The 27,589-nt window shown below is 40.7% G+C and overlaps 2 protein-coding genes across 2 annotated transcripts in view; both read left to right on the top strand.

The window, feature by feature from the left end:
• The first annotated feature begins 761 nt into the window (after positions 1-761).
• On the top strand, positions 762-6,630 carry rom1b (retinal outer segment membrane protein 1b). Its single transcript, XM_085296991.1, has 5 exons — positions 762-1,553; positions 2,732-2,974; positions 3,217-3,404; positions 3,900-4,146; positions 5,394-6,630. Exons 1-5 carry the CDS (start codon positions 1,407-1,409, stop codon positions 5,664-5,666), a joined length of 1,098 nt encoding a protein of 365 aa, XP_085153117.1. The 5' UTR covers positions 762-1,406; the 3' UTR covers positions 5,667-6,630.
• Positions 6,631-7,602: 972 nt separating this feature from the next.
• The window catches only part of ccdc88b (coiled-coil and HOOK domain protein 88B), a 59,002-nt gene continuing 39,015 nt past the window's right edge, over positions 7,603-27,589 (top strand). Inside the window, exons 1-13 of the mRNA XM_085296979.1 lie at positions 7,603-7,820; positions 8,919-9,067; positions 10,800-10,908; positions 17,073-17,142; positions 17,347-17,405; positions 18,110-18,193; positions 19,016-19,156; positions 21,318-21,463; positions 21,768-21,849; positions 23,368-23,526; positions 25,720-25,866; positions 26,075-26,249; positions 26,479-26,594. Of these exons, the coding sequence (XP_085153105.1) occupies positions 7,761-7,820; positions 8,919-9,067; positions 10,800-10,908; positions 17,073-17,142; positions 17,347-17,405; positions 18,110-18,193; positions 19,016-19,156; positions 21,318-21,463; positions 21,768-21,849; positions 23,368-23,526; positions 25,720-25,866; positions 26,075-26,249; positions 26,479-26,594 (1,497 nt within the window). The 5' untranslated portion in view covers positions 7,603-7,760. The remainder of the gene's footprint in view (positions 7,821-8,918; positions 9,068-10,799; positions 10,909-17,072; positions 17,143-17,346; positions 17,406-18,109; positions 18,194-19,015; positions 19,157-21,317; positions 21,464-21,767; positions 21,850-23,367; positions 23,527-25,719; positions 25,867-26,074; positions 26,250-26,478; positions 26,595-27,589) is intronic.

Genomic DNA, 27,589 nt, shown 5'->3' on the forward strand with positions numbered 1-27,589 from the left:
TCACTGCACATGAAGCAGCTAACCTAACCTACCTCAAAAAAGAATAGAGGATCCTTTTGGGAACCCTATTCTCTTTATTTCAGTCAGTCCATTAATCAATAGATATCTAATCTGCCTTACGTCTGATCATTACATGCATTTTAGTGCAACCCACAGTATAGTGTTTTTTTTAAAAATAACACTATACCGTGGGTTGCTTTGTCACTGTAATGTAAAATCATTAATGGCTGCAGGTTTCTTATATTTAACTTCACACAAACAGTTTAAATGGAAATGCAAAATTTAAGGTTACAATTAATTATGGGAATAATGGTTTTAGTGCATAAACTGAGAGCATTGTAAAAGATAAACTATACCATTTGTTCCAGTTGTATTTCAAGTATAGCCTCATATGTGTGGGCCTATTCCAAATGTCTTAGATTTTTTCTTCTCTAACTGCATAAAATATCTTGGCTCAGTAATAGAGTGAAAACTCTGAGTGATGCTGACAGTAAATTGGATTTTGTTCCATACTGCTGGACCCCACCGTATTCTTGCTCTTAGGTAAACAGTAATACATATTTCCTGTGTTTATTTCCTCAGACCTACAAGCCTGTGTTGATGGGCTTCAGGTAAATTCACCTGTCATAATAGTTCAATAGACCCTCCCATACTATGAGTCCATCAGATAAGTTTGCTGATCAGACACTGGCCTGCTTTCCCATTGGTTCCTGGGCTCTAATAGGATCCCAGGGACTCTACTGTGAGGATTACGGTTCCAAACTCTCGACTTTGGCCAGTTGTCTGTGTCCTCCAACCATGGGTACCGCGGTTTAGGGGGGCGCCGCATATGCACAGACCCGGAGGGGCGCCATCAAAAGACAACATCGCATCAAGGGGAAGAAATCACTGATTTCAGCTTGGAGGGGGGACTGCGGCGTTGTGACCACTTGCTTGAGGGAAACATCTGTAATATTTGTGAAAAGGATTATCATTTTTCCACCATACTTTAATAATAACCACTTTTCTCACATTTCTCATCCGCACGGATTTGGATTATTTAAGAAAAAACAACTTTTTGAGACATTTCGTCAACCCAGTGAAAGTTTTTGGATTATCTTCTAAGGTCGACTTTGTCCTCTACCATCTCAGGGATATACCTGCTTATCCCCTCCACCTGGAACAACTTAGATGAGCTCAACGCACTAATAACTAATCAAACGACCAGGCCTGGACTGACCACTGACCAATCCAACAACACTGAGTCCACCGTATTTTGAGCTCCATGGGTTTGTCTCCATAAATGCAGCTGGCCACCTCTGGATAGCATCAGTTTTGACCAGAATAGACTTGCTCTGCTCCATCCAGCTCCCCCTCTCTTTCTTTTTTCTCTTTTCTCTGTGGTGGCCTGTGCATAATAGTGAGCCATGCTGCTGAAAATTACGTTCACCCAGCAGAGGCGAGTTCGTCTGGCCCAGGGCCTGTGGCTGATGTCCTGGCTGGCAGTGATGAGTGGGGCCTTCATCTTTTGTCTTGGTGTTTACCTTAAGACAGAGCTGCTTCGTAGGGCAGAGGTACAGAAAGCGATGCTTGCATGAATGCAAACTCACACATGAAGCAATGCAAGCTAGAAGGCCAGGTGGAGCTAACGTCTAGTGCATGAATGTATTAAAGGTTGAACAAATATAGGATTGTATGCTCAGGCATCTGCCTTTGCTAAGTGTTGTTTACTGAGCCTGCTGTGTCACTTTTTTTTAAACTTAGCTTCAGCGTTTAATCGACAAATACAAACATACCACACGCAAGTGTAAACATGCACATTCATGCATGTTAAGTCATGTAGGTGGAGTTGGCTGAAAAACGTCTTTGTAATGTCAGCACTTTTCCCATGAAAATCATGTGTGTGTGTGTGTGTGTGTGTGTTTGTTTGTGTGTGTGTGGACTGTGCATTTTGTTTAAGCACTGTAGCCATTTGTCTTAATGGATCAGTGATCAATTAGACAGACTTAGTGAACTGATATCCACAGGAAAGCTGCAATGAGAGGAGACCTTCACATATTTATTGATCTAAAGTGAGAAGTGCTCTTAGCTAATCTTAGGTAATCATTTTTCCCAAGGTGGTGGTGAATGGCTGGGAAAAAACAGAAGACATATTTGCTCTCCAACCGATGAAATGGAATCAGGAAGCTAAGGCTCTAACAAATGATTCATTAGAGCATAATCCTCCTTTATCATCTGTAGACAAATACCTCATTTGTGTACTCTGTTTTGCCCTCTACTGCACTCAGTGGGAAAACTGAGTATTCTAGATGGAGCTTAAAATATTTCTTTGCAATTTCATTTAGAGAGATTATTTGTTCTAAAGCCAAGCTGGCTGGACAGATTTTACAGGATCACGTTAGCCACCAGACTGTAAATGTAAGGTATTTTTTAATGGTAATTTTAAAACAACAATTGGACAAAGGTGCTTTGTGGCTGGCAGGCTTTTGCAAACTCAGCCAATAATAAACTCAGTCCATAATTGACTTCTGCAGTAACACGAGCAATGGATTAAATTTATCATCATATTTCCATGTAGACTTTGCAGCTAATTGAATCTTTTGGCTGCCAAGGTCATTTTAGACTAGATAAGGATAATTGAACAGAGGATTATTGCCTTCTAAATTGAGAGGAGGAAATGACAAAGAGACCTGCAGCTGACTGCCAGTGTTGTGCCAACTTTTATCTTTGACTTTGCTCTTCTTCTCTTGAGGTGATGGACAACACAGAGATCCACATGGTACCCAACATCCTGATGATGGTGGGCCTGGTCTCCATTGGCACCAACTGGGTTGCCACTCGTGTGTGTCAGGACTCCCTGGATGCGAGCCGCTTCCCCCGTTGGAAGTTGCTCCTGATGGCCTGGTTTGCTGTAGCCATGTTACTCTGTTGTCTCCTTCTTGCTGTGGTGGTGCTCAGCTATGCCCTGCAGGGACGCCTGGAAGAGTCCCTGAAGGTGGGTTCACTGGGCTGGGTAAAGATTAAAAGGAGGGTATAAGTAGTTTACCTCCAGTGTCAAGCAAAACATTAGGAAACGCCTGCTTCCCTATAAGTTGCTGTAGACAAAGCCAAAATGGGAGAGCAATTTGACCAACAATCAAACATTATTTTTCAAACCAGCTCAAACTGCTCTGAAACGCCAACGACTTTTAAAGATAACACCTTCTCCTTCCTACACTTTTCTCTCTTCAATGTCAGGTGGGACTGAGGAATGGGATCCGCTTCTACAAGGACACAGACGTGCCCGGCCGCTGTTTTCAAAAGGAGACCATTGATCGTCTGCAGATGGAGTTCCGCTGCTGTGGAAACAACAACTTCAAGGACTGGTTTGAGGTTCAGTGGGTCAGCAATAGATATCTGGACTTCACCTCCAAGGACGTCAAGGAGTGAGTGAATGATGATCCACAGAAAGAAAGAGAAAAAATGATGAGGGGTATACAGCGAAGAGAAGCAAAGAAAATAGAGGTCTACATGAGTGAGAGATAAGCAGATTTCACATCCAGAAAGGTCAAACAATATGTCAGAGAGAGAAAGAGAGGGAGAGAAATGATATTAAGGGTAGAGGAAGACTATATTAAAAATAGATCTGGCCTTTACTTTTGAAGAGAATGATAGGCATCGATGAAAAGGTTGGTGGTACAGCAAGCAGAGAAAGGTTGGTCAAAGATAGGGAAGTGAAAAGGAATGAACAAACAGAGAGGTTGTGACATGATGACACTTGTATAGAGGGGCTGCTCTGAGCTAAAAGTTGGCCTTTAACTGGTTTTAAGATGACTTTATCTCCTCACTTCTCTTCCTCTTGCTCTTGTCTCACTAGACTCTGTTTTTTAATCTGTCACTCTTCGTGGTTTTCACGCTTTCTCTCCTTCATCTGTTTACAGTCGTATCAGGAGTAACGTGGATGGCCGTTACCTGCTGGATGGCGTTCCGTTCAGCTGCTGTAACCCGGCCTCCCCACGCCCCTGCCTGCAGTACCACCTGACAGATAACAGCGCTCACTACAGCTACGACTACCAAGCAGAAGAGCTCAACCTGTACAGCCGTGGCTGTAGGCAGGCTCTGACCGACTACTACATGGAGATGATGAATTCAACTGGCCCTGGTGTGCTGTCAGTCATCCTAATACAGGTGAATAATAAAAAGAAAACCCAAACAGCTGTTTTATGCTATTATTGTCATGCTATTCTATAATTCTTCTTTGAGTTCAGAAAGGAGCGCTGAAATTATTCTGTACACTCACACACACAGACACACAAAGAAAGAAGAAGCAAAAAACAGAATTTTAAATGATGACTGTCTAGTGACGCACACACTGCCATGACAACCGACAGAAGGGAAAAGCTCACTGGTTTACATTGATTTCCAACTTTTAATCAAACATGCACTTTCATTCCTTTGCAAAATGCCAGCATTGACAGCACATGTTTAAATAGCCAAACTAAGCCTGTAACAGGAAGCTTGTCTCATATGTTCAACACAGCACTGTTATACGCTCCAACCAGCCAATCACACAGTCTAAACCGCAACAGACCAGTGGCGTGGTTTTTCTAGTCCACTTTGGCATGTCAAGGTATTAAGATATTACTTTAACAAAACCTGTTCTGAATCTGAACAGCAGACAAAAAAAAAATGATAGAGGGAGCATGAGATAATACTAAAAATATTTTGTACTCCTGCATCACCACTACATTGTTGTCCTGAAGTCTGCAGCAAATTTTCAGTCAAAACTGGATCTCACACTTTTGGGAAAAAAACTGGACAAAATTTGTCTAAGAGACTATATGAAAATGATCAGATAGATTTAATTGAACTTTTAACTTTTATAGTGATTTGATTTTGAATAAGCTTCAGATTGCAAAACCCAATATGAAGGTTGGAAGTAAAAAAAAACCCCTCATGATTTCTCCAGTTTTAAAAAAAGAAAATATAAACATAACACGCCTTCTGAGATAATAATTCCCTCCCAATATGGTTTATGAACATCATCGCTCCAAAATAAGTGTAAATATTTTGAGTGAAATCATGTTTATGGTTACAATCCTAAAGAAAAAAAAAATTTATAATGCTGATAATACTTCCACAGTGAATTCAAAATCAGAAAAAATGTGTATAACTGTCTCTCACATATATAACACAGTACAAGCTGTCAGAATACATCCACACAAGCTTTTCAGCTGTACAGAATAAAAGTCCTTCAGAGTGTGATCACCCAGCAGCTTTAAAATTACGTGATTTATTAAAGTTGATGCCTCTATTTGGTTTTTTTTGTGAGCTTACGAAACCCTTTGACCATCTCGTTTTGTGATAAAAACTGTCTGCGAGCACAGATTTTACACCCTGATTTCACAGTATCTTTATTGCTTCTTTCTCTGCAGATGTCAGTGCTGGTGAGCCTGAGGTACTTGCAGACAGCTGTGGAGGGAGCCACAGCTCTAGAGGACCCCGAGGGTGAAAGTGTGGGTTATCTCCTGGAGAAGGGTGTGAAGGAGACCTTTGAGGATGTTAAAGCGAATGTCCTCGACATCTTGAAGTTTGCACAGGTTGACCCCTCGGCCGCCGAAGGATCCCCCGGGGCTGAAGACGCAGAGAAGCCAGCTGATAACACCACGGAGAAGGCAGCCTCCCCTACTCCCTCCCCTGCCAGCTAAAGGGAGAAATGTTTTTAAAAACACAAGCTCAGGGGGAAGAGATGGGAGGGGGGAGGATGTGTCAGTGCTTTTTTTTGTTTTGGTTGTGTGAGTTGGGTGGTGGCAAGTAGGGCACCATTTGGGTTTTGACACATTAGGCTTGATTTATGTACCACCAAAAGCAGCATCTGCAGCTCCCTCGCACATGGCCAAAACAGGGCAACACACAGGGAATCTCATCAAGCCCTGCACAGACACCAAACAAACATCTCCTCTGTGCAGGACATCATGTATGTGTCACCGTCTACGAATCTGTTCAGGAGATGTGTAGTACATCTTGTTGTGTCTAGAAAAGTCAGTTTAAACAGGTTTAGCTTAAACACGAAAACATATTTAACAATTTTTTGGCTCAGATTCACAAGTTCATCCCATGTGCACTGTAACATTACTCCCACGGCTGTAGTTTGTACTAATCTGCAATGAAATGCTTAGGAACCTGTTAAACTGGCAATGCACATGAATTATATATTAAAAGTAGAAGTTTTTAACTGCTTTGTAGTGTCGGCTTCCTTTTGTACATGTCCTAAAACAGAGGCACGTTTGAATATGACAATGGGTTATCTGAGTCCAGCAAGGAGAGTTGGATTAAGTGTGCGTGTTTGCGTGCATATGTGTGTGCGGTGCCCTATATGAAGCTGTCATCGTGTCTGTTCTGGCAGCTCTGAAACAATCTGATAATCCTGGCAGAGTTAATCCCAGAACTGCTGCACAAGCAGTGTCAGCACACCCTGACAGCACACAGGAACACACTCTGGCATAAACAGCACACTGATGCAACATGTTGGAAACTATTTTACAAAGACTAACAGTCTATAAATCCTTTTTGTGGCAAAACATATTTATATATACAAATATGGTGATCTGTCCAAGCTGCAGGTATATCCAATGTGTGCTCAATCTTCCTAAATAAAACTGTATCACAGACTATTTTCCATGAATGTCTTATTTGATTCCAAATATATAAGCATCCATTTAGTGGCTGCAGAAAAATAAATGTTTTCTTTTTCAAAAAAAAAAAAAAAAGTGTAGCAGAGATTAACAAAGGAAGCGTACAGTCCATTTCTCAGCTCTGACCTTCAAAGAAAGTGTATCATAAAACCTTAAATTGGATCATAAAATTAATACATTATTAAAATACATGGAAAGAAATTTCTAAAATTTGCCTTTTGCTCATCAGGCCTTATAAAATTTCCCTAATTACATAAAGAAGAAGCCTTGTGCGGACCATTAAGGGTGAGACTGTACAGAAACTATGATAATAATGATTTGCACATATCTTCAGATCACATACATCTTCTAACAGCTTCCTTTTGGCAGCTTTTCAATGATATCTGCGGAATGCGGAAAATACTGCAATGCATTATACACAGCAGCTAGCTCAAAGTAAGGAAGCCCACTTCCCCTTTGATGATGTAATTAATAATATGTGAAAGCATGAACTTTCCTTTTGAAGCACCAGAGGTCACTATTGCACAGTGCTTGGAGCGCAGCTGAACGCACGGTGAACGTTAGAGACACTAAACCTCTGACAACTTCAAATGGAAGCCTTCTCATTTTTAACACACATTAGATCAACATGTCATGTCTAAGGTCAAAACAAGGCGATACTGAGGCAAATAATGGCGTAAAAACACACATTTAAGGTAAATGTGCACATAAATACGCAGAGGAGGAAATAGGCCTAATATTTCACCTCTGCGAAGTTAATGTCCCTTTTTTGCACTCTAGTGTTTTGCGGTACTCAAGAAAAATATTTCCGTGTTTGTGTGTGTTGTGTGAAGTTTTGAGGGTGTGTTTTAAAAAAAAAAACCCCTCAACATGTGCGTTTTGAAAAATTCCGGTGTGGTTTTGCAATGAAACTGACTGACACACGCAGTCAGAGAGGAAGAGACAGCAAACGAGGTAGAGGGAGGGGAGGAAGGGCCGCACAAATGTCAAACTACTTCACTTGACGCAAGATGGATTCTCTGTCTCTGATTCATTACATACACCGCGTTGGTGATATTCTTTAATTAGCTGTCTTCTGTAGTGTTTCACAGCCCTCGTGCCACAACAATGGAGTCCAACATTAAGGAGATAATAGAGGAATTCATGGAAAGTGCGTTGGCGCAATGGGTACGTCATTTATCATTTATCACTTTGAGTTAGAGAAAAGGTCATCATTTATAGAGGCGCAGAGGTGAGAATAAAACAGGAGGGTGTAAAACGTTGTGAAAAAAATTACAAAATCCGACTTAGCCGGTGACCAACTCTGTAGTAAAGTCTGTATAATTTCAAGTCAGAAAGCTTGTGAAATTTTTTAGACCAGTCTGTTTTCCAGTTCCGTTCGTCAGAATACATATAAAACTTGAATAAATAACACAAACAGCCTCGGCCCTGCCTTTTTTCTGTTGTGTACAGAAAAGCAAACACTTCTCCTTTTGGCAGCTTCCCTCGCCTCTTAATAACCAACTTTTTCTCTCCCAGCTTCGACACTTCCGTGTCCTTGGGCTGCTTCTGATTTCAAAATAGTCATAGAGTATGCTCTCTCTTAAACCAACTACAGCTGTAACACACTGAATTCCCAGCTGGGGTTTCAACATGGCAAGTCACCAAGTCTCCCCCTTCTGGTTAATGATCTCTGCTTGGATAATGTGATCACTAAGTCTTATAGGGATGTTCTCATTGGCTGTTGTTTCCCCTTTCCAAAGAGGGGGCTGGTCAGATGTCAGGTTCAACAGGTCTTGGAAGAGGTTTGTTTTTTTTCTTTGGACCACTTCAGCAGGTCATTTTTTCACTGACATGAGATTTTTCACCCTGAAGGGATCCCCTGCCACCCAACCCAGTTGTTATCCTCAGCATCTCAGTCTCCTCTGTATCACCTCATCAGCTGAGACCAACTGTGGCTTGTTACTTTGTTTACCTACTGTGCAGTTTTTAGAAGGTGCAGGTGGGAATAAAACTCATTATATTGCAGTTTGCATTGGCACAAGTCGTCTTAGAAGCGCGCGAGAGAGAAACCTTGGCTGCAGTCCTGCTTGGCTGGCTGTCGCTGTGAAGTGCTTCCCAGTGTGAGCGCACAGATCCCACCTGTTCGGACAGGTGCACAGACTCAAGTGACTTCCTGTGTGAAAATTTTCCCTTAGCCCATCTCTGTGCCTATTTTCTGCTCCTGTGCTGGTTCTTCCTTGTCTTTGGTCACCACACAAGATCATCTCTATCTGTCTCTCATAGGTGCTGCTGTTTGAGAATATGGTAGAGAGTGAGGACGGTGCACCTCACTACAGCCAGTACATGGAAGTGAACTCTGTTTCGCAGAGTGCCCGAGACCGCTACCTGAGGCTGACCAATGGGATTTTCCTCAATGAGGTCATGAGGGTCATGTAAGATTCATCAACATTTTCTCACTTTCACTGCTTCCTAGCCGTGGACACTGCAATAAACGTCACTATTAGAGAGGGGGGAAAGATAACTTGATAAACTTTTGCAAACTTTACCCAGTCAGTCTGCTTTTAAATGTAATAATATAAATGTAAAATAATAAAAGCACAAGTTCTCATTTGTAAATGGAAAATATAAACCGTTCAACCTTGCAATTAGTTGCAAAAAAAGTGCCTGTGGCTTTTATTGGCAATCTGAAACGCTGAAATGTACACACAACCCATTCTTTGCTTAAACTCCATGGCAGCTTTTTTTTTTTTTTGCTTTTTGAGTGAAAGCCATTAAAAAGCACTGAAATTGGGCACCCTGGTGGCCTGGTGATTGAGATGCTTATGTAACTTAAGTGAAGTGAGTTAAGGTGATGGACAGTGTGTGGGATAATAGAAAGAGTGCAAAGTGACCTTGTGAGCAGCTGTGTCCTGCCAATAATTTTACACCTCTCTTTTTATAATATGGAGAAAATGCCTGTTTGGATGGATGGGATTTTTTTTTTTGTTGCAGTAACATTACTGACAACTGGAAAAAAAAATCAACAACACCTTTATCTGTATGCCTGGAAGTCTTGCCTGCTTCTATAATGGTTCTTGCACTTTGCATGAACCACAGAAGCTTTTTTAATGTCCTGGTTTCCTTCTGGGTCGTGGCCGCACAGTTCGTACGTTGTAATGATGTCACTTAAACAAATAAACAGTCACATTAATAATAGAAAGAGTAATAGGAGGACACTATATTAATATATAATAGGGCAACAGGAGAATAATTTAAGGGCTGTAGATTTTTTTTTTTTGTTGCAGTGTTTTGAGTGACCACTGGGACGTATTGGCAGTGTGGTATTTGCATCCAGCCCTTTTACATCCATACAGCTATTAAATAAAGGCAGATAATTTCCTCAGTTTAATGTTGTGCACTAAAATACTTCAGCTTAGTTTAACTGACAGCATGACTCAAGGGACAGAAACTCGAGTGAGTCTTAATTTTTGTGATATTTAATGCGGCACCATCACTTTTCGCATCCACTTTGTAGTTTTTCTTTGATTTATGCGCAGATATCTCCCAAAATACCAACCCTCACTTTGTGTTTGATGGTAATTTAAGAACCCTATCATGCTAACTGGTAAACATTTTCCCTTATGCTTTATGGTGTGCCACAGCACAGCATCAGAGAGGTGCTAACATGGTTGCAAACACTTGGTATTGTTCTTTTTCTTTTGCATGAAAAGTGATGTAACATTTATCGCACTCGGTTTCATAACCTCATGTTGTTTTGCAGTGCGTGTGTGTTAAAGCACAATGTTCTGAAATTTCTAGCAAATTACAATCATGCCATCCTATAAGCCATCTCCACTGATTCCCTTATCTTCGTGTTCAAGTTTCAGCAGGAGAAAACCTTTTGTCTATTAACTGGCAAGACAAGATCTTAGGCAGGATTTGCTCAATGGCTGATTAATTTGGCCCGACCTAAGCCACATTATTTCAACAAATAATTGCATGTGGATTCTCACTGCCTGCTTCTCAGACCTCATTAAAATTTTATTCACTCTGCTTAAATGCACTGTTGCATAAGAATTTCTCATCTGGAGAGAAATGTTGCTGGGCTGTTTGATCAAGCTGCAGTGTGTAAACCACTGTGTGTAATTGTGTGTGTGTGTGGTTTTTTTGTGTGTGTCCACCCAGAGATCCAAACCCCAAGGTGGAGCGGCTGTACAACAGCGAGAGAGATGACCACATGCTGAGAGTCCAGAATTTTTCTATTTTAAATCGACACCTGCGAGCCTTCTACCAGGTAGGGAAGGGTGATGGTGGTGAGAGAGGGGGGTGGGGATGAGGGGAGGTTGGTGAGATTCTGTTAGATCAAATCATCAAGACTGAAATCAGGGCAATGTACTGAAAGGCAACAGAGCCTGCACAGGACTTCTCCTGAGCTTCACATTCCCACTATAACAAGAAGAAACCCATTAACGGTATAGTCCATTCAGGCATGGCTGTGATAAAGAAAAAATTTTTTGAAAGCTATGAGGGCAACCACAGTTTTGTTTTTAGCTCATATTTTTATGTAACTGCATTTTGTGCACTTTTTAATTTTAGAACTTGGACAGATGAATACTTTTTGCACAGTATTCAGAAAACAAAAGCAAACCCCACACCTGCATCGCGTAGTCTTCTCAGTGAAGCTCTGGACATAATTATCTGGACAAAAATGTTCAAATATTGGCTCATTAGTTGCTGCTGGGTTGCCACAAAGCAAACAGCTCCTTGCAGTGTAAGAATGAGCACTTGCAATGCTGAACCCCCGTGAGGTTTGTCGTCTGCCGCTCGAGCTACAGTGTCTCTTCGCCCGTTGTTACTACAGCTTTACCGTTCTGCTTCACTGTGCTTTTTATTAGCCTGTTTTCAGAGGCAACAGGAACCTGATTTCAGCCAGAAAGCTTTAATAAACTGGCTTTATACGCTACCTGCTCAACTTCAAACAGCAGGCACAGTTAGAGACTCGGCAGTGAACATAGCTGAGCATTTAACATCTAGAGCACCAGGTATTTCCCTCAGGTGTTAGCGGAAGCCTCGGGTCAGCAGAAGCATGACTGCAAAATGCTGATGATGCAGCTGGATGGTATAGCCTCCTAATGTTGCATAAAAGTTCATCTAAACTGGTAAAATGTTAGAAGATTTGCAACTGTAAATGCCTAAAAAAGACATTTGGTATGAATTTATTTTTATTTTGCAATCTTAGGTTCTTTATGAATAAGCACCAAAACAGTGCTATCACTTGTGCTATAAAATCAGGAATCTTAACTCTAAACGTGTTTGTGTTTGAATAGATAGTTGTTGCATGTATGATTGCAACAACTTTGATTGCAAGATAGTTTGATGCAATAAAGCAGCTGTTGGTTAGCTGAGCTCATCACAGTGGCTGGAAACCTGTCTTTGCTGCAATTTAAGTTTACTAACGCATAATTATTTTTGCTGTATAAAGCTTTCAAAGTCCAGCATCCAGCTAAGCAACAGTCTTCATATAGGGATTAAGAAAATCGAATATGTCAGTTAATGAGCTGGTACTTTCTTTTTTCCCCTTTACCTTGTTTTCTTTCTGGTGCTAACTTTACCCCGGCAGCTTTTAGCAAGCAGACATGAAAGCAGTATCGATCGCCTCATCTGACTCTCAGCAAGAAAATAAATACATGTTTTTCCCAAAATGTCAAACTAATTCTTTGAGTTGTTTTTCTGGAAGTTTCATCTCTGTAGCTACATGCTTCAACAAAGCTTAATTGGGTGGTTTGATACCTTGTGAAACTGTGGCATTAATATCTCAGCAGCAGGACAAGTCATTACACCGAGACAGCGAGGCAAACGTGTGACACAGTGATACAGGCTGCACGGTCATTTGTAAATGGTCCAGCTCCTATCTTGGATGGCCCCAATCATTTCTCTAGAATTTCAAGAACAAAAAAAGTTTTCATAAACACTAGTGTGATGGCTTCTTTTGTGGATGGACTAAAATGACTCCCAGCTTCTCATTACGAGAAAAAAAGTCTTGTGAAAGCGCTAGAATATCTTTCTAAAACATGACTCACAGCCACACAAATGGCGAGGGAGACGAGTTGATGGCAGAGGGCCGGAGAAGCAGTTTTCTAGCTGCAAGGTAGTAAAAACAGAGGACAAGATGAGGCTCAACTATCACTCTTAACACTAGCAATATATTGCTTGGGGGTATTGTGGAAAATTTGAAGTGTATGCACAGGGAGGCAGCATATTAGCACAAGAGAAAAGATGAAACAGAGAATATTCCATCCGCAGTCGACGTGTCCTTGCTTATTATCAGGCAAATGGGGTGAGAAAAAGTGGAGGAGTGGTGAGCTGCATTTTTTAGCTGCTGCTGTGGTTAGAGGTTGAGGAAGGAAGGAGACTGAGAATCTATCAAATAGCCCACAGTATCATGCATTTCATAATGTGCATTCACATGCGCCGTTGGCATTTGAGGAAATGACACAATTCTTCCAACCCCCGGAGGATGATTCAGAAAGCTACTGCTCTGAGCGAGGAAACCATCCCGAAGTACGAGTCAGATGGACTGAACATGCACTGTTTTGCTTGTCACACAACAGAAGAACACGAGTCTACGAGGTTTCGTTTCCTAATTTTCAGTGAATCACTAATGTCCCTTGAAAGCACCTAGCAGCACTGCCAAATAATTGAGACGCTCACATCAGCCGACATTGCACTAGAATTTCAGCAGGTGTTCTCAGAATAGGCTCTAGTGTCTCTGCAGACATTTAGTTCCACATCAGTCACAGCTTTACTTCTCACTGAATTATTATTATATTTTTTTGTGCTGTTTAATGCTGCCTGTGTGTTTATGTGAGAGAGTGCGTGCAATACAATGGCAAGAGTGTGGAGAGCTTAAGCCACAGAAACAGTGTGCAGCTTGGCAGGGCTTGATATCTGCTGTGACCTCAGCTTGTCTTCTATAGAAACGGAGTTATTTGTGTTGACGACACGGGGGGTGGGGGGTGGGGGGGGGTGGAGGCTGTGCACGTCTACTGTATGGACTCATATAACCTACTGTAAAATTTATGAGTGCTATGCTGCATCTATTCTACTGGTTTAATTTCATTATATGCTAATGTATATTACTCTAGCTGACTGTATTCTATTCTCCCTCTGTCTTTCTTAATCTATTCTTCTTCTTTTTTTTTTTTAAACTCCATTTACTGCCACTGAATGAGACACTTGCTCTCCAGCTTTCTGTTAATGGGATTTTAAATGTTAATTTCTCTTGACTACTAATTTATTGACCCTCCACATTTTAAAGATCTCTCTCCTTGGTAAACCGTGACATTTTTACGGCTGCCGAGCATCCAATAAATGATGTCTCTACTAATCTGTTTTTGCATAAAGCCAAAAAATTAAAATTAGGGGGAAAAATAAATAAATAATAAAAGGAAGTCTGTGGCAAAAATGAAAGCCAACACCAATCCAAACAACATACAATAAAAAGGCGGGATTTGAAAAAGATCTTACAGATGGAACTTAATTCTCTTCTTAACTGCAGCCAGCAGTGTGATGAATGCTTTTATCCCACTTTCAGAACTGCTCCATATAGCTAATTCCTTTTTTTTTTTGGGCGTTTGCTTTAGTGGAAAAATCTACTTCCTTAAGAAATGAACTTTGAGTGTGACTGCCCTGGAAATCTCTGCACATTTTTCATATTCTTGACCTCTTTCTTTGTATTGCATTATAAATAATAATGTATGAAATAAAGTGCAGGAGGCATTCAAGAAAATACAACCCAGTATGTATCTTGGCCGTACTGCCCGGCAGGGAATTGCCCGTGCAAAGACATTACTGTGCCAACAACAACAAGGCGCTTCTATATAATTATCAGTCTGGCTAATCTCCTGCAGAAGTCTGTTTGGCATCATCAGCCACGAGCTGCACGAAGACCAACTCAGAGCTACAGTGGCTAATATCCTAAACGCCCTGAAGGAGCAGAAACATAAGGTTTGCTGCACATGCCAGTTGCTAAAGGGAGTCCCTGCCTTTCTCCCCATACAGTTTATAAATTACAGTAAGCAGCTGAGAGAGCTGTAATTGTGACTTACATCTGTACTCTTGTGATTTTGCGCTGATGGATGTGAGGAGGTTGTGAACAGGCTTTCTGAGCAGTTGGGAAAGGAGCTAGCCAGCAACAGTGTGTGGCTCTCTGACAGAAATGTTTTTAATTAACGGTGAAGTTGTTCTCCTCTTTTTTTTTCTTTTTCTTAAGTTTAAGACCAACTAAATTAAGTGGCAAAGTAACAGTAATGATTACCCTCTACACTAGTGATGCACTGGATGGCAATGTAGGAGGAGGGAGGCGCTGTGGGGTCACATGACAGATATTTCTTTCTGCTGCCAGAGAAGCCAGGTTTCTGGACGGGAAATGTCTGAGGCGTCTGTGGTCCAGCTTGATTCAGCGTCATTTGAGTCTGCCAGGGGATTTGTCCAAGAGCTCAAAGCAGAAATTACGACTCGCTGAAACAAGATGAACACAGTGTTGGTGGGCCTTCTGCTCGTCCTGAATCTCCTGAATTTGAAAAGCATTAAAAATACTTTGGACCATGCAGGAAATGTCCAAAATGATGAGCCAGAGATTTAATGGCTTTAGTGAATTCAAATTTTTAAATGGTTTTCTGTAAGATGCACAGTCCCTCAGCTGAGATAATCAAGACAGCAATGAAAAGATGTTCTTTTTTTTTAGGAATGTTTTCCCTTTTTGGCAGTGGAGAAATAAAAATACATAAATAAATAAAATAAAGTGCAGAGCAAATATGACAACATGCATCAACAGTCCAGCTTTGATCAGTTGAATTGTAGTTAATCTTAGATAATCTAGACAATAAGGACACACATTAAACAAATATTTTGGAAAAAAACACTTCTAAAAATTGATTATTAACACTCTGTGATCAGAATTGTTGTTAACAAGAAAATCAACCAAGCTGTCTTGTTATTAAAGCAACTCAAAATTATTGAAATTTCTCTTGAAATTACATTCAGTGGTCACTTCATTAGGTACACCTTATCAGTATTGGGTTGGATCCCCTATTACCTCCAGAGCTGCCTTAATTCTTTGTGGCATAGATTCAACAAGGTGCTGAAAACATTTTGAGAGATTTTGGTTCATACTGACATGACAGCGTCACACAGTTGCTGCAGAGTTGTCAGCTGTGCAGCTGATTGAGATCTGATTGAGGTCTGGTGACTGTCAGCTGAGGATTGAGATCTGGTGACTATAGGCGCCATTTGACTACAGGGAACATGAAAAAATTCTCCACACTATTACGGCACCCCCAGCCTGAACTGTTCATACAAGGCAGGATGATTGTGGATATTCAGATCAGCCCATTCGGCATCAACAACCCATTCTGCTGCTCGGTTTGAAATTCAGAAGGTCCTCTCTGGCCATGTCTACATCTCTAAATATACTGAATTGCTTCTATGTAATTGGCTGATTAGATTTTTTTTCTTAGAAAGAAATTGAACAGGTCTGTGTAATAAAGAGTTTGCTAAATGTAGACAAGCAGCTGCTTCCAGCAGTAAACGGTTTCCGGTGATTGATCTGGACCTATTTGTTTTTGTCATAGCAGATCCACTAAGGAGATGGTTCCTTAAATCTGTTAAAAGTCAGTTTTGACAAAAAAATGTTTATATACACTTATTATAGTCAGTGCGCCCCAGGGTGGCTGTAGCTACAATGTAGCTTGCCATCACCAGTGTGTGGATGACTGGTTGTGTAAAGTTCTTTGGGGTCCTTAGGGACTAGAAAAGCGCTCTACAAATACAGGCCATTTACCATTTAAGACTTCCTGAGTAAATACTAATACTAATATATCTGTTACAAGCTGAAGTGAATGAATAATGGCTATGATCATGTACCAGTCAGGTTTGTTGGAAGTACTAATACTTGGATTGATTCGCTCCAAGTAATTTGTTCTGGTTGTTTATGACGTCACTTGTGATCTTTGAGATTATGTCAGTGCGTCTGCATTGCTGTCACATCACCCACATTACCCATATGTTATACCCAAAAGGTCAGCAGTAGTTGCCAGTAGTATTAAGTGGTTTAGCTGCAGGTTTCTTATTCACTGCTATCATCATATTGTTTTTCTTTGATTCTATTACACATTGAGAATAAGTAGAGAACAAGATGCAGTGAAATATATTAAACTAAAATTGTACAAAATCTTACCAGCGTGTAAGAACAAAACAGTGCAGTTTTATCAGGGATCTCTTATTTGTTTACACAACAAATCAGTTCCTGCGCTTTTGTTTATCTCGGCTAACTGAGGGCAGAAGAACAGGACGGTCCAGGTGATTACTTGAGGTGTTTTTGTGTGTGTGTGTGTGTGTGTGTGTGTGTGTGTGTGTGTGTGTATGTGCTGAACTCTTTACATTTCTTTTCCTTTTCAGGAAGACTTGCAGCAGTTGATACTCATGTCTCTCCCAAATGTTGCCATTCTGGGCCAGGACCCCCTAACAGGTATAAAGATAACAACACGATCCTATCAGTGCCAATCTCTCTCAGCAGGAAGAAAGTAATTATACTTTATGTTCGAGTCTATATCTCAGCTATCTGTGAAGCACATTAAGGTGATAATGATAAGGAGAAGGGTGCTGGGGGGGGTGAAGATGATGATGATAATGATGATAATGATGATGATGACGGTTATTTCTGTGTCCTCAGAGGCAGCCGTGGAGGAGCTCAGGCGACTGCTGCTACTCTTACTAGGAAGTGCAGTGCAGGTGATCACACGCTCATATGACCGTCATGCTTTGGTCAAAGCTGACCACAGCAGCATTGTGCATGTTACTTAAAAACAAAGAGGGAGGACAGACACAATAAATTTCACTTTACTTTACATGTTCTTTCCTCCAAAATCAGTTCAAAGTAATGTACATATCTGCACACCTTGAACTCTTTGGACTAATTTTTCTCATATTTTCGGTGCTAACTACACAGATTTGTTGTTTAAACTTTACCAGAAAGGCCTGAAGGTAACATTCTTCTAGGAAAAGATAAAATAAGACAGATTGTTGTGCACTATTTTGTATAAACTCATTCCAGAGGAACTTGATTAATTTCCTTTTCTAATTTCAGCTCAGGATCATTGCGCTCAAATACTGTTTGGTTTTTTTGTTTGTTTCATTAGAGTTTCCGCTGGCATCAATCTTAGCCTTGTATTGTGTTACCCTGGCAACCTTGTACAAGAGCCAATTTCAGGCTTCACGTTAAAGTGGCGTGCTAATCTTGCCCGACCGCTCAACAGTGCAAGTTTACAAAATGTCTGAGTCTAAGGACAGTCGTCCAGGAGTCCTCCACCCAAAGACTGCCCTGCTGTCTTCTAATAAGCGTCCCTCATGTCCAATTCCAGGAATACCTATGAACACAGTTTTTGGTATTTTGATCTAGCATGCACACCTGACTCCATCTCTTCCTGTGTCTACAGTGCGAGAATAAGGAAACCTTCATTCAGCAGATCCAGTCCCTGGACATTGAAACCCAGGCTGGCATTGCCAGTTGTATTCAGCAGGTAAGTAAGTGCAGAATTAATCAAACCAAATCCCTCACTCATTAAAAAAGAACAAGAAATTCTTGGAGGATTTTTGTTCCCAAACATGATTAAGCAAAGAGTCCCTTCACTGTCTGGCCTGTAGGCAGACAGAATGAAACTGTTTTACCTTCTCCTTGTGCTTCAACTGAGTTGTGAAAATGAGCTACTTGTCATTCTGTTGGCAGCCTTTTAAGGACCTCTGGGTGCCCCTTGCTGCCACTGTAAGCTGGATCCTCCACCTCCCATGTCCACCTCTCCAATCCCCCCCTCTGTCACATCATTGTCTCTCCTTCATCTTTTTTCCTGTCACTGTCCACCATCCGCTCCAATAAGGAAGAAAGGCCAAATTGCCTCTTTTAAAAAACACCCCCCATGAATAATTGCTGGAATTACAAAAACAACATTTTGCACAGCAGCGTGACTGAATTACAGTAACAGCATGCTGCCTCCCAGCCTTTTTCTCCCCAGGTTTTTCAGCCTAACAAATCACAGAGGTGAGAGGTGCTCTTTCTGTGTGAATGGATGCACCCCCTGCTTTCCTTCTGTATGGCTTACACCCGAGGAGATTTTTAAACCTGTCAACATGATCACTAGCTTTGCATGCACTAGTGAATTTTTTTAGTGCATTTTCCTACAGCTTTCACACATAGACGTGTGAGAATTTATTTTTCTTTTCCTTTTCGTTGTACACAAATGCTTGGTATTCACACAGCGCTCGCAGTGCCTGAGCTATTTTGTGTCAGGTGTCCCAGATGTGTATTGATCTTGTCATAGAGGCCTAAAAAATGGTCCTCGTTGCAGGTAACTCAGGATCCTCGTGTGGTGCTGCCACTTCAGTGGGAGGAGCTAGTGGAGACTGAAGGTGCAGACTTGCAGCTGGTGTTTAGCTCCATGGCCAAACAGATCCAAAGCCTGCTGGCACAGAGAGACACACAGTTGGAGGTATGCAATACACAAAGCCTTAAAGAAATAGCTTGACACTTGACACTCTGTTTTTTTTAACCAAAAGATAAATGACAGCATTGATACCAATCTCAAGAAGCAGCCAGTAGCTGTTAGGCTAAATAGAAACTCATGGGGAATGAAACAGCCTGTTATAATATAAATATAACTAATTCTTCCCACCAGCACCTGTGAAATTATCTGTGACTTCCTGAATTTGCAAAGCAGCACATCCCGAAATGATTCTAGCACAAAGCCTACTGTCATTTTTAATTTAAACAGGAAGTCTGATTGTGATTAATTTTTTCTTTCAACAAAAAGGGAACCAAGAAACTTTCACAAGAGCATGATAACCAGACAGACGCGACAGAACAACGCAATGAACAAGGAACGAGTAGTCACAAAAATCAGAAAACAGATCAGATATTAAGCTCTAAGATTTCTAGTTTGGTAGCAGTTTGCAGTTTACATTAAAAAGGTGTAACTAGTACCAAGGTTACCTAAAGTTGAGCATTTATTCGATCGTGCACTGGGAGGTAGCTTGGAAGAGTTGTATAGAACCTTTATTCTGATAATGAAACACGATAACAAGTAGGACATTAGTAGGTCAATTTTTAACCCCTTAGCTGAGTCAGGCCATCGGTTCTTCCTGTTTCTGAGGGCTATTCTAGGCTAACTGGTAGCTGGTGGTAGCTACATACACCAGACATGATAGTGCTGAGCAGCTCATCTAAATCTAGGCAAGTGGGCAAATGAGCAAATAAGACAGAAATTAATAACGACTATAATAGCTGATTGGAAAGAACACCAAATTACTGCATCACTTTTGCTCTCTTCAACTGTGCAGACAGATGGAAGCAGTGGGAGTATGGACTTCATAGTGTGAGCGTTATTGTGCCTTAAAGTGAATTTACCATCATTGTCCGTTGTTTGATTCTTTGCTGGAGAACTGTAATGAATGAAAATGAAAAAATTGGACATTTATGATGTTTTCAATCACGCCGACGTGACAAGAAGGAAATTGAAAATGTGTTTTCCTGAAGAAATTAAAAGTTAATTAACTAAATCAGTTTCAGCAAGTGAATCAGTTCCTCCATTGTTTCAAGTTGGATCAACATTTCACACCAGATGCCGCCCAGACATTTTGTAGCTATGGATTACCTCCTACAGTTGTAATAATTCTGCTTTTTAACCAACAAAAGGTGGTATCAGTGAAATCTCTGCTGAACCACCCATAGAACTAATTAAAATTCATAAAACATTAGTGCACAGTGGGATTGAAATGGCATTGTGGTCAAAGGTTTTAATGTGATTTAAGTAACAATGAATTGGAAAATGAAATGCATGCTGTTAGGCTGGAGATAACAGACTACAGTATTTAAAAAAAAAAAAAACTAGTGTAAGGAGCGTAGTAACTTTGCTTCTTTGAAATAGCAAAGACCCCACAGTCCTTTCTAAATGCACCTCTGATTCCACTTCATGTTCCTGCCTTCTGATCTCAAACACATTCTCAATCCTTGAATCCAGTGATATTTAACTGAGATCTGTCTTAAGCTTCTAGTGGATTAAAAGGCATTTCCTACAACCTTAATATGAGATCAAAGCAACGTAAGATCTTAAATTTTGTTTCGAATAAATTCCACAGATTTAAATTGGCCCTAATAAAACCCTGTCCCACTGTCCTCTCCTTTATGTGAATACTGCGTAAGATCAAAATGTTCTGTTGCTGTGCTGGTTTGCAAAATTACAGGAATAAAAAGGTCATTCTGCATTAATGTTTATAAAATACACCCCCTTTGCAAAAATACCTGCTACATTTAACCCTTGTGTGAATTTTCTGCTGCTACACTGATCTGACTTAAATTATACATCACAAAGCGTCAAACAGTCTAAAACATCTGAAGACATCACAGCAGCCCAAGCTCCTTACTCTGTAAAAAAAGAGTGCATACACAGCAAAACACTAGTATCTTACCTTTGCTAGCATCTACTGAAGCACATACTTATTTAGTTGCCATGTGCGGCTCACTGTTTTCACCTTCACAGATCCTCAGAAATGTGTTTCTGAGCCTTTAGTCCTCAACCCACGTCTTTCTTTTCAGCTGTTCTTTGTATCCTTTTCCACATCCATCATTGATCTTTCTCTCTCTCTTCTTCCCAGAGGATAGCAGAGCTGTGTCGGGAGCGGGAGGCCCAGTCTGATTCCACGACGGGGCACTTGGTTGGCCGCAATGAGGAGTCATCCCAAGGTCTGCTACTCCAGCTGGCAGACAGCAAGGCCAAACTGCGCCGGCTTAAACAACAACTGTGAGTCTGTGTGTGTGCTCGAGATGATAGAAGTCAGGAGAATTCTTAAAAAGTTGTGACAAAGGTCAAGACAGAGAAAATTATTTGCAAACCTGAGCAATGAATCGGGATCAGATGAGATGCTCACAGGTATAATCCAGCGCACACAGCTTATTAAACGCCTGTACGGTTTCAGAATATTACAGCGTTTTCTTCTCTAATTATATTTCTATCTGCCACTTTATCACAGATACAAGTCAAAAGAAAAGAAAAAGCCTTTAGAAAAACTGTGTAATTGCATTTGCGGTGCTGATATGTTTTCTAGGGAAGATAAAGGTGATCAGATACTGGATTACAAGCAGGAGATTGAGACCATGGAGGAACAGCTTCAGAAGCTTCAAAAAGAGGTACAGACATGGAATAGTGGTCAGCACACAGACAGAAATCTCATGCAGACTTCTTCTTCTCTTTCTTTTTTTGTTTTGTTTTGTTTTGTTCTTTTACCACACATACAACATTACTAATTTGACAACAGCTAGACTATTGCTCACTGGGCCTAATCATAATAGTGCAGAATCACCCAAAACCCTTTGGATCTTGAATAAAAACATCTTTCTGCCGTAAATTAGATTGTGCTCTTTCCATTCAAATACACTTTGACCTGAAAGAGGTGGCTGTTACTGTCTCAGCTGAACTTGAAAGTTTAGACTCATAACAAAACTACAGGTATGATCATACATATACAGTCTTAATGTTCCCTCACTGACGAGTCATTTAGTTTCATTTTCCATTGTCACAGTGCTAAGTGTACTCCATACATCACTGTCATTCTTCATTTGTCATTATCATTTACTTATGCAAATATGTCTTACATATAGAAGTGCACTGTAAGGACTCATCTATGATATAATTTTTAAAGTCAACGTTCATTTAAAAAATATTACTTGAGTTGTTGGATTTTTACTTTTCACCTCTTAGTGACAAATCAATGCGTTTTAGACTACAAGCCACAATTAACCACACAGTCATACCGCTCTTTATTCAGTTAACCTAACATGCATGTGTTTGGACTGTGGGAGGAAGCTGGAGTACCCAGAGAGAACCCTCATGAAGTCCACACAGAAAGTGCTCCTGCCTGCTGGTTAATTTAAAGCAGGAAGCTTCTTGCTGTGAGGTGACAGTGCTAAGCACTGCAGCACCTTGCCATAAGTGTTGTTGATAATGCTCAAGATAATTACAATTTAAATCTGTGATTTTACTGTTAAATGATTAATGTCTGTGTGGGAATAATTTCTACAAGGAAACAGTTTTACAGATGGGTAACTGGCCAGTAACTGGCCTGACTCTTGCCAGTCCTCCTGAATAGTACCTTAGAATGATGTTTAAATAATGACAGTGGACATTAGGGGTATCTTAAATATAAGTATGTGAGTAATTTCTCCAGTAGTTTAAATGAAGTTACGTGCTGTGTGTAAAAAATGCCCAAATATAAATCAGTTATTCAACTTTTGAATTATATAAGTATCAAGAGACTTATTGCAAGCCAGTTATTTCTACATGACCTTTTCTGCATTGATTTCACACAGCATATTGCTTACGTGATTCACAGTTAATTCGACCACTTTCATTGTAAAAAATAGCAGAAGACATGCAAATGTTATTTGAAACTATAATACATGCAAGTTAAAGCTCTTGCTCTTTTCCATATGGGTCTTTTCAATTTTTTTCTATCCTTGTGAGTACATTTCAGGATTGTATACACGCACACATTTCCTTCCTCATGTATCAGACTTTGTCAACATTTGCTTTACTGCATTCCTGATCTGTTCACAACCTTCTTTGACCTCATCCCAGCTGGTGTATGAATGTATCTGTGTATCTGTGTCTCCGTGTGTGTGTGTGTGTGTGTGTCTGCGCGCATGCAGAACCGTTCTCTGCAGGGTGATGTGAGGGGCATGCGTGCACTGCGGGATGAGCTGGACTGTGCCCGAGAGCGAGCTGCACGGTCCGAGCAGCTCCAGACTGAGCTTCAAAGCTGTAAACACAGATTGCGCAGCCTGGAGCTCACACGCACTCAACTGAAGGTACACACACACACCAAGCACACATCGCACACCATAGAGAAATCAAGCAACACAGCTACATCTCCACTACAAAATACATAGTTTAAAAAAAATGTTATGCAGGGAAGACAAAGTCATTTTCACATTGCTTTGATACACACACACAAGCTTGACAAAGGCCGTCATATAAAAATTACTGGCGAAGGTCACATCAAGAAGATCCCTTTTTTAATCTTTCTCTTTGAGTAGCTATTATTTTTTAAAAGAAGTACCACTTAATCTCAAAAGCCATATATTCCCTCACACGGCCCTGAGGGTTTCAATCAAGAGTGAGTACGAACAACTCTAAAGCTCAAAGCCGGAGAATGAGATTATATTGTGTGATGTCATTGGGATTTACCGCCTGGAGCTGCTTCATTGACAAAGAGCAGCTACAGTTATTGGAATTTTTACACCCAAATGAGATTTATTCCGAGGTACTATAACTGTTCAGGGCAAAAAAAAAATGTGCTCATATCCTTGTGAAACACTTTGCAGTGTCCTCACCGTCACCTTCCCTGTCTTTTTTGAGTCATCCTGTTTAAATTCAATATCAGTGTGACTGCTCATGTTAGCCGGAAGGGTGATTTTTTTCTAATGTTGTGTGTGTGCCGAGAACTCGTTTCCAGAAATTCAAAATGAACTGTTGTGCGGCTGTAAAGAATCGGGAGGAAAAGGTGCCGAATGTTTACGTGTAAAGAAATAAAAATAAAAATCAGTTTGGAAGGTCAAATTAGTTTCATTACATGTTGGGTTTTATTTGCGTTTTTTATCAGTAGTGACAACATCGTACTCACAAGTTGTTTGCAGCGATCTGCGTAAGTGTGGATTCTGCTAAAAATTACACCGAGTTGGCCAAAAAAGGACCAGCAAGACAGCTAGAGAGGTTTGCTGACAGTTTGCTTGTGATTATTTCTGGTTTAACACCTTGTAGCTTTTTATAGTCTTGTTAAACTGCTAACTTGTCTCACTAAAAACACAGAAAGTCTAAAACAAATCTTAAAAATGTGACTTAGTATTATATTATATTTTATTTTCCTTCATTTTGAAAGATATATTTTATCACCATGTTGTCTGATTTTTCAATTTTGCTTTAATAGGTTATTAATGTGGATTTAGATATTAATAAGTATTACCTTATTTTTTTTATGAAGTAACTACTGTGAGTATGAGGATATAAAAATGAATATTTTTAAAATTATATTACTATACTAATTGGTCTTGCTTATGTGGCCTGTTTAGTACACAGTTACATAAAATTCAATACAATATACATCAGTTATAACCACCGCTGTTACAAGGTAATTACTAGGCTACTACTTTGGTAATTAGATTGTAATAACTTGCTGTTTCCTGTTATTATCAAGCTGCTACTCTGAGTTTAAATTCACTTAATACAGCCTAACAAAAACATAATAAAATATAAATGTCACAATTTACAACAGTTTACAACTCTAACATTGGAGAGCATCAGACTGAGTACTAAAAGTACTAAAGTAGCCGGATACAAGCTCCAAAATAATAATAATGGATTGCATTTATACAGCGCTTTTCGAGAACCTCAAAGCGCTGTACAACACCACTATTCATTCACTCTCACATTCACACACTGGTGGAGGCAAGCTACAGTTGTAGCCACAGCTGCCCTGGGGCAGACTGACAGAAGCGAGGATGCCATATCGCGCCATCGGCCCCTCTGGCCAACACCAGTAGGCGGTAGGTGAAGTGTCTTGCCCAAGGACACAATGAGCAAAACTGTCCAAGCTGGGGTTCGAACCGGCAACCTTCCGATTACAAGATGAACTGCCAACTCTTGAGCTACGATCACAGTTGGAGATCATATTTTAGTACTTGCAATGTCTGCAGTTTGCTTCTCAGCTGTACGTCAGCCTCTCTGACTCCCTCAGCAGGACTTGTCTGTGTCTTTACTGTGAACTGTATAATAAGGGGAAATTATATAGAAAATACATTCAGCTGACAGCTAAAACCATTTAAAGTTGCTTTGTGCACTTAAGTGACAGTAGAGAACTGAATGGGAGCAAAGCATTGATAGATATGACAGATTAGAGGAAGTTGCTTCAGAAAAACCCCCCAGACTTGACAGAATACATGAAACGAAAACAGTGAGCACGTCATCGTGTTGTTTCAATCGTCTCTGTTTGGTGCCCCCTGCAGGAGCAGCAGCAACTGTGCGCAGCACTGCAGGAAACCAAAACGCTTCTAGAAGAGCAGCTGGCGGACGCTCGGGCGCGTTGCTCCTCCCTACGTGAGCTGGAGAGGGACAATCTTGTGCTGCGTCAGAGAATCATGGAAGTGGAAGCGGTGGGTGGAAACTATGATGCAGTTTTTGCATTTCTGTCCATCCCGTACAAATGAGCTTATAATTGAACTGAAGATTGCAGATTGTTCTAATATTTTCTTTATTGACAGAAAGGTTGCATTTCATGAAAGAACCCCATGCATGTTGTGTGGAGGACCATTGAAGTCTCTTGCTCATGTGATCATTGAGTGTGTGTCTATATGTGCTTAGGAGCGGGACACTGAGAGGCAGCGAGTTGATGAACTGCTGGAGATGAACATGAGCCTCGAGGCTGACCTGAGGCACAGCAGCAGCGGGGGCAGCGTCCTTGCTCCGGTTGTTTCACTTCCGCAGCGTTTCCTCCAATCAGAGCTGGAGTCCGACGAGGAGCTGAGTGAAGTGATTGGTCAGAGCACCCGCCTCTCTGCACCTTGTCATTTAAGACATGCTAATTAACTGATAAGAGAAAATATTTTGACGTAATACTTACCCACAGGTTATTAATCAACAGTAACTGAGCTCATATATCCATTTCTCTTTTTCTCTGTTTCTTTCCTCCACCTATCTGCCTCACTCCCTCCTTCTGTTCTTCTTTTTCTTGTTTTATTCTTTATTTCCTCCTCTCTGCGCCTCAGATCAGAAGCCCCTGAGCGTGGAAGTGGGCGAGGCTTCGACGCTGCGGCTGCTGGGAGCGGAGCAGGAGAACGCAGAGCTGAGAAGACGACTGGAGGAGCTGCAGGCCCAGCAGGAGGTCAGAGTTCAGAGGTCGCAAGTTGTGACTAATAGAGAAAAATGTCACCTTACTCAATAACAATAGTCAGGCAGCCTGTGAATTTTTAAATGATGATCAGTTAATACTAAAAGGGCCCAAAGTGTACCAAGAAAATATCTCCCACCTCTGCCGCCTCCAGCCTGATACAAGGCAGGCAGGACCCATGCTTAAATGATGTTTACACCAAATTCTGATGCTACCACCTGATTGCTGCCACAGTTTTTCAAATCTTCTGTTGTCCAATTTTAGTGAACCCATGATCAAACCGTAACCTCAGTTTCCAATTTGTAGCCTAGTGTGACTCAATGTTCAATGTAATGTGCAGTCAGAGATGCTCTTCTGCATATGTTGATTGTAACAAGGATTTATTTGAGTTACTGTTGCCTTCATATTACCCTGAAGCAGTCTGGCAAATCTCCCCTGACCTCGGTATTTCATCTTTTTCAGACCATTCTTGTTAAACCCTAGAAATGATTGTGTGGGAAAATTTCTGAAATACTCAGACCAGCCATTCCCCATTCAGAGTCAGTGAAATTACCTTTCTTCCCCATTCTGATGCTCAGCTTGAACCTGGGTGATATATCCTTAAAATCCCGATATTTCATGGAAATCTGCTACTAGGATTTTTCTCACAATTTAAAAAATACTGAAAAGCCTTTTATTGATGATTGCAGTTTGCAGAAGGTCATCTGCATGGTGAGTTGCGCAGCAGTGTGAATTGCTGACATTTACATTAATCAGCAGCTTTAACTTTGTAGTTGTAACAATGTAACTTTGCTCGAGTGGTCACGGTAATGCACACAGACAGAAGAGAAATGACAACTGGATAACATGCAAATCAGGTTTTATATATAGTTTTCCATTTCCCTTGCGTGTCTTGTTATTGATATGATCATTATGTTGGGAAAAATCTTTTTTAATTAAGAATGTTTAATTACGATACCAGCAGGCCTGCCATCTCTGAATATATCTAA

Source organism: Mchenga conophoros, linkage group LG2 (genome assembly GCF_057382185.1).
Source record: "Mchenga conophoros isolate Kocher_MC1m ecotype Shallow Benthic linkage group LG2, M_conophoros_male_GT1.1, whole genome shotgun sequence".
Classification (NCBI taxonomy): domain Eukaryota; kingdom Metazoa; phylum Chordata; class Actinopteri; order Cichliformes; family Cichlidae; genus Mchenga; species Mchenga conophoros.

What these genes read in the sequence shown, in the direction of transcription:
- rom1b (XM_085296991.1), top strand. Translation starts at nt 1,407, where the DNA reads ATGCTGCTGAAAATTACGTTCACCCAGCAGAGGCGAGTTCGTCTGGCC. An exon ending in GCCTGGAAGAGTCCCTGAAG is followed by an intron (nt 2,975 to 3,216) that starts GTGGGTTCACTG and finishes CTTCAATGTCAG; the next exon opens with GTGGGACTGAGGAATGGGAT. An exon ending in ACCTCCAAGGACGTCAAGGA is followed by an intron (nt 3,405 to 3,899) that starts GTGAGTGAATGA and finishes ATCTGTTTACAG; the next exon opens with TCGTATCAGGAGTAACGTGG.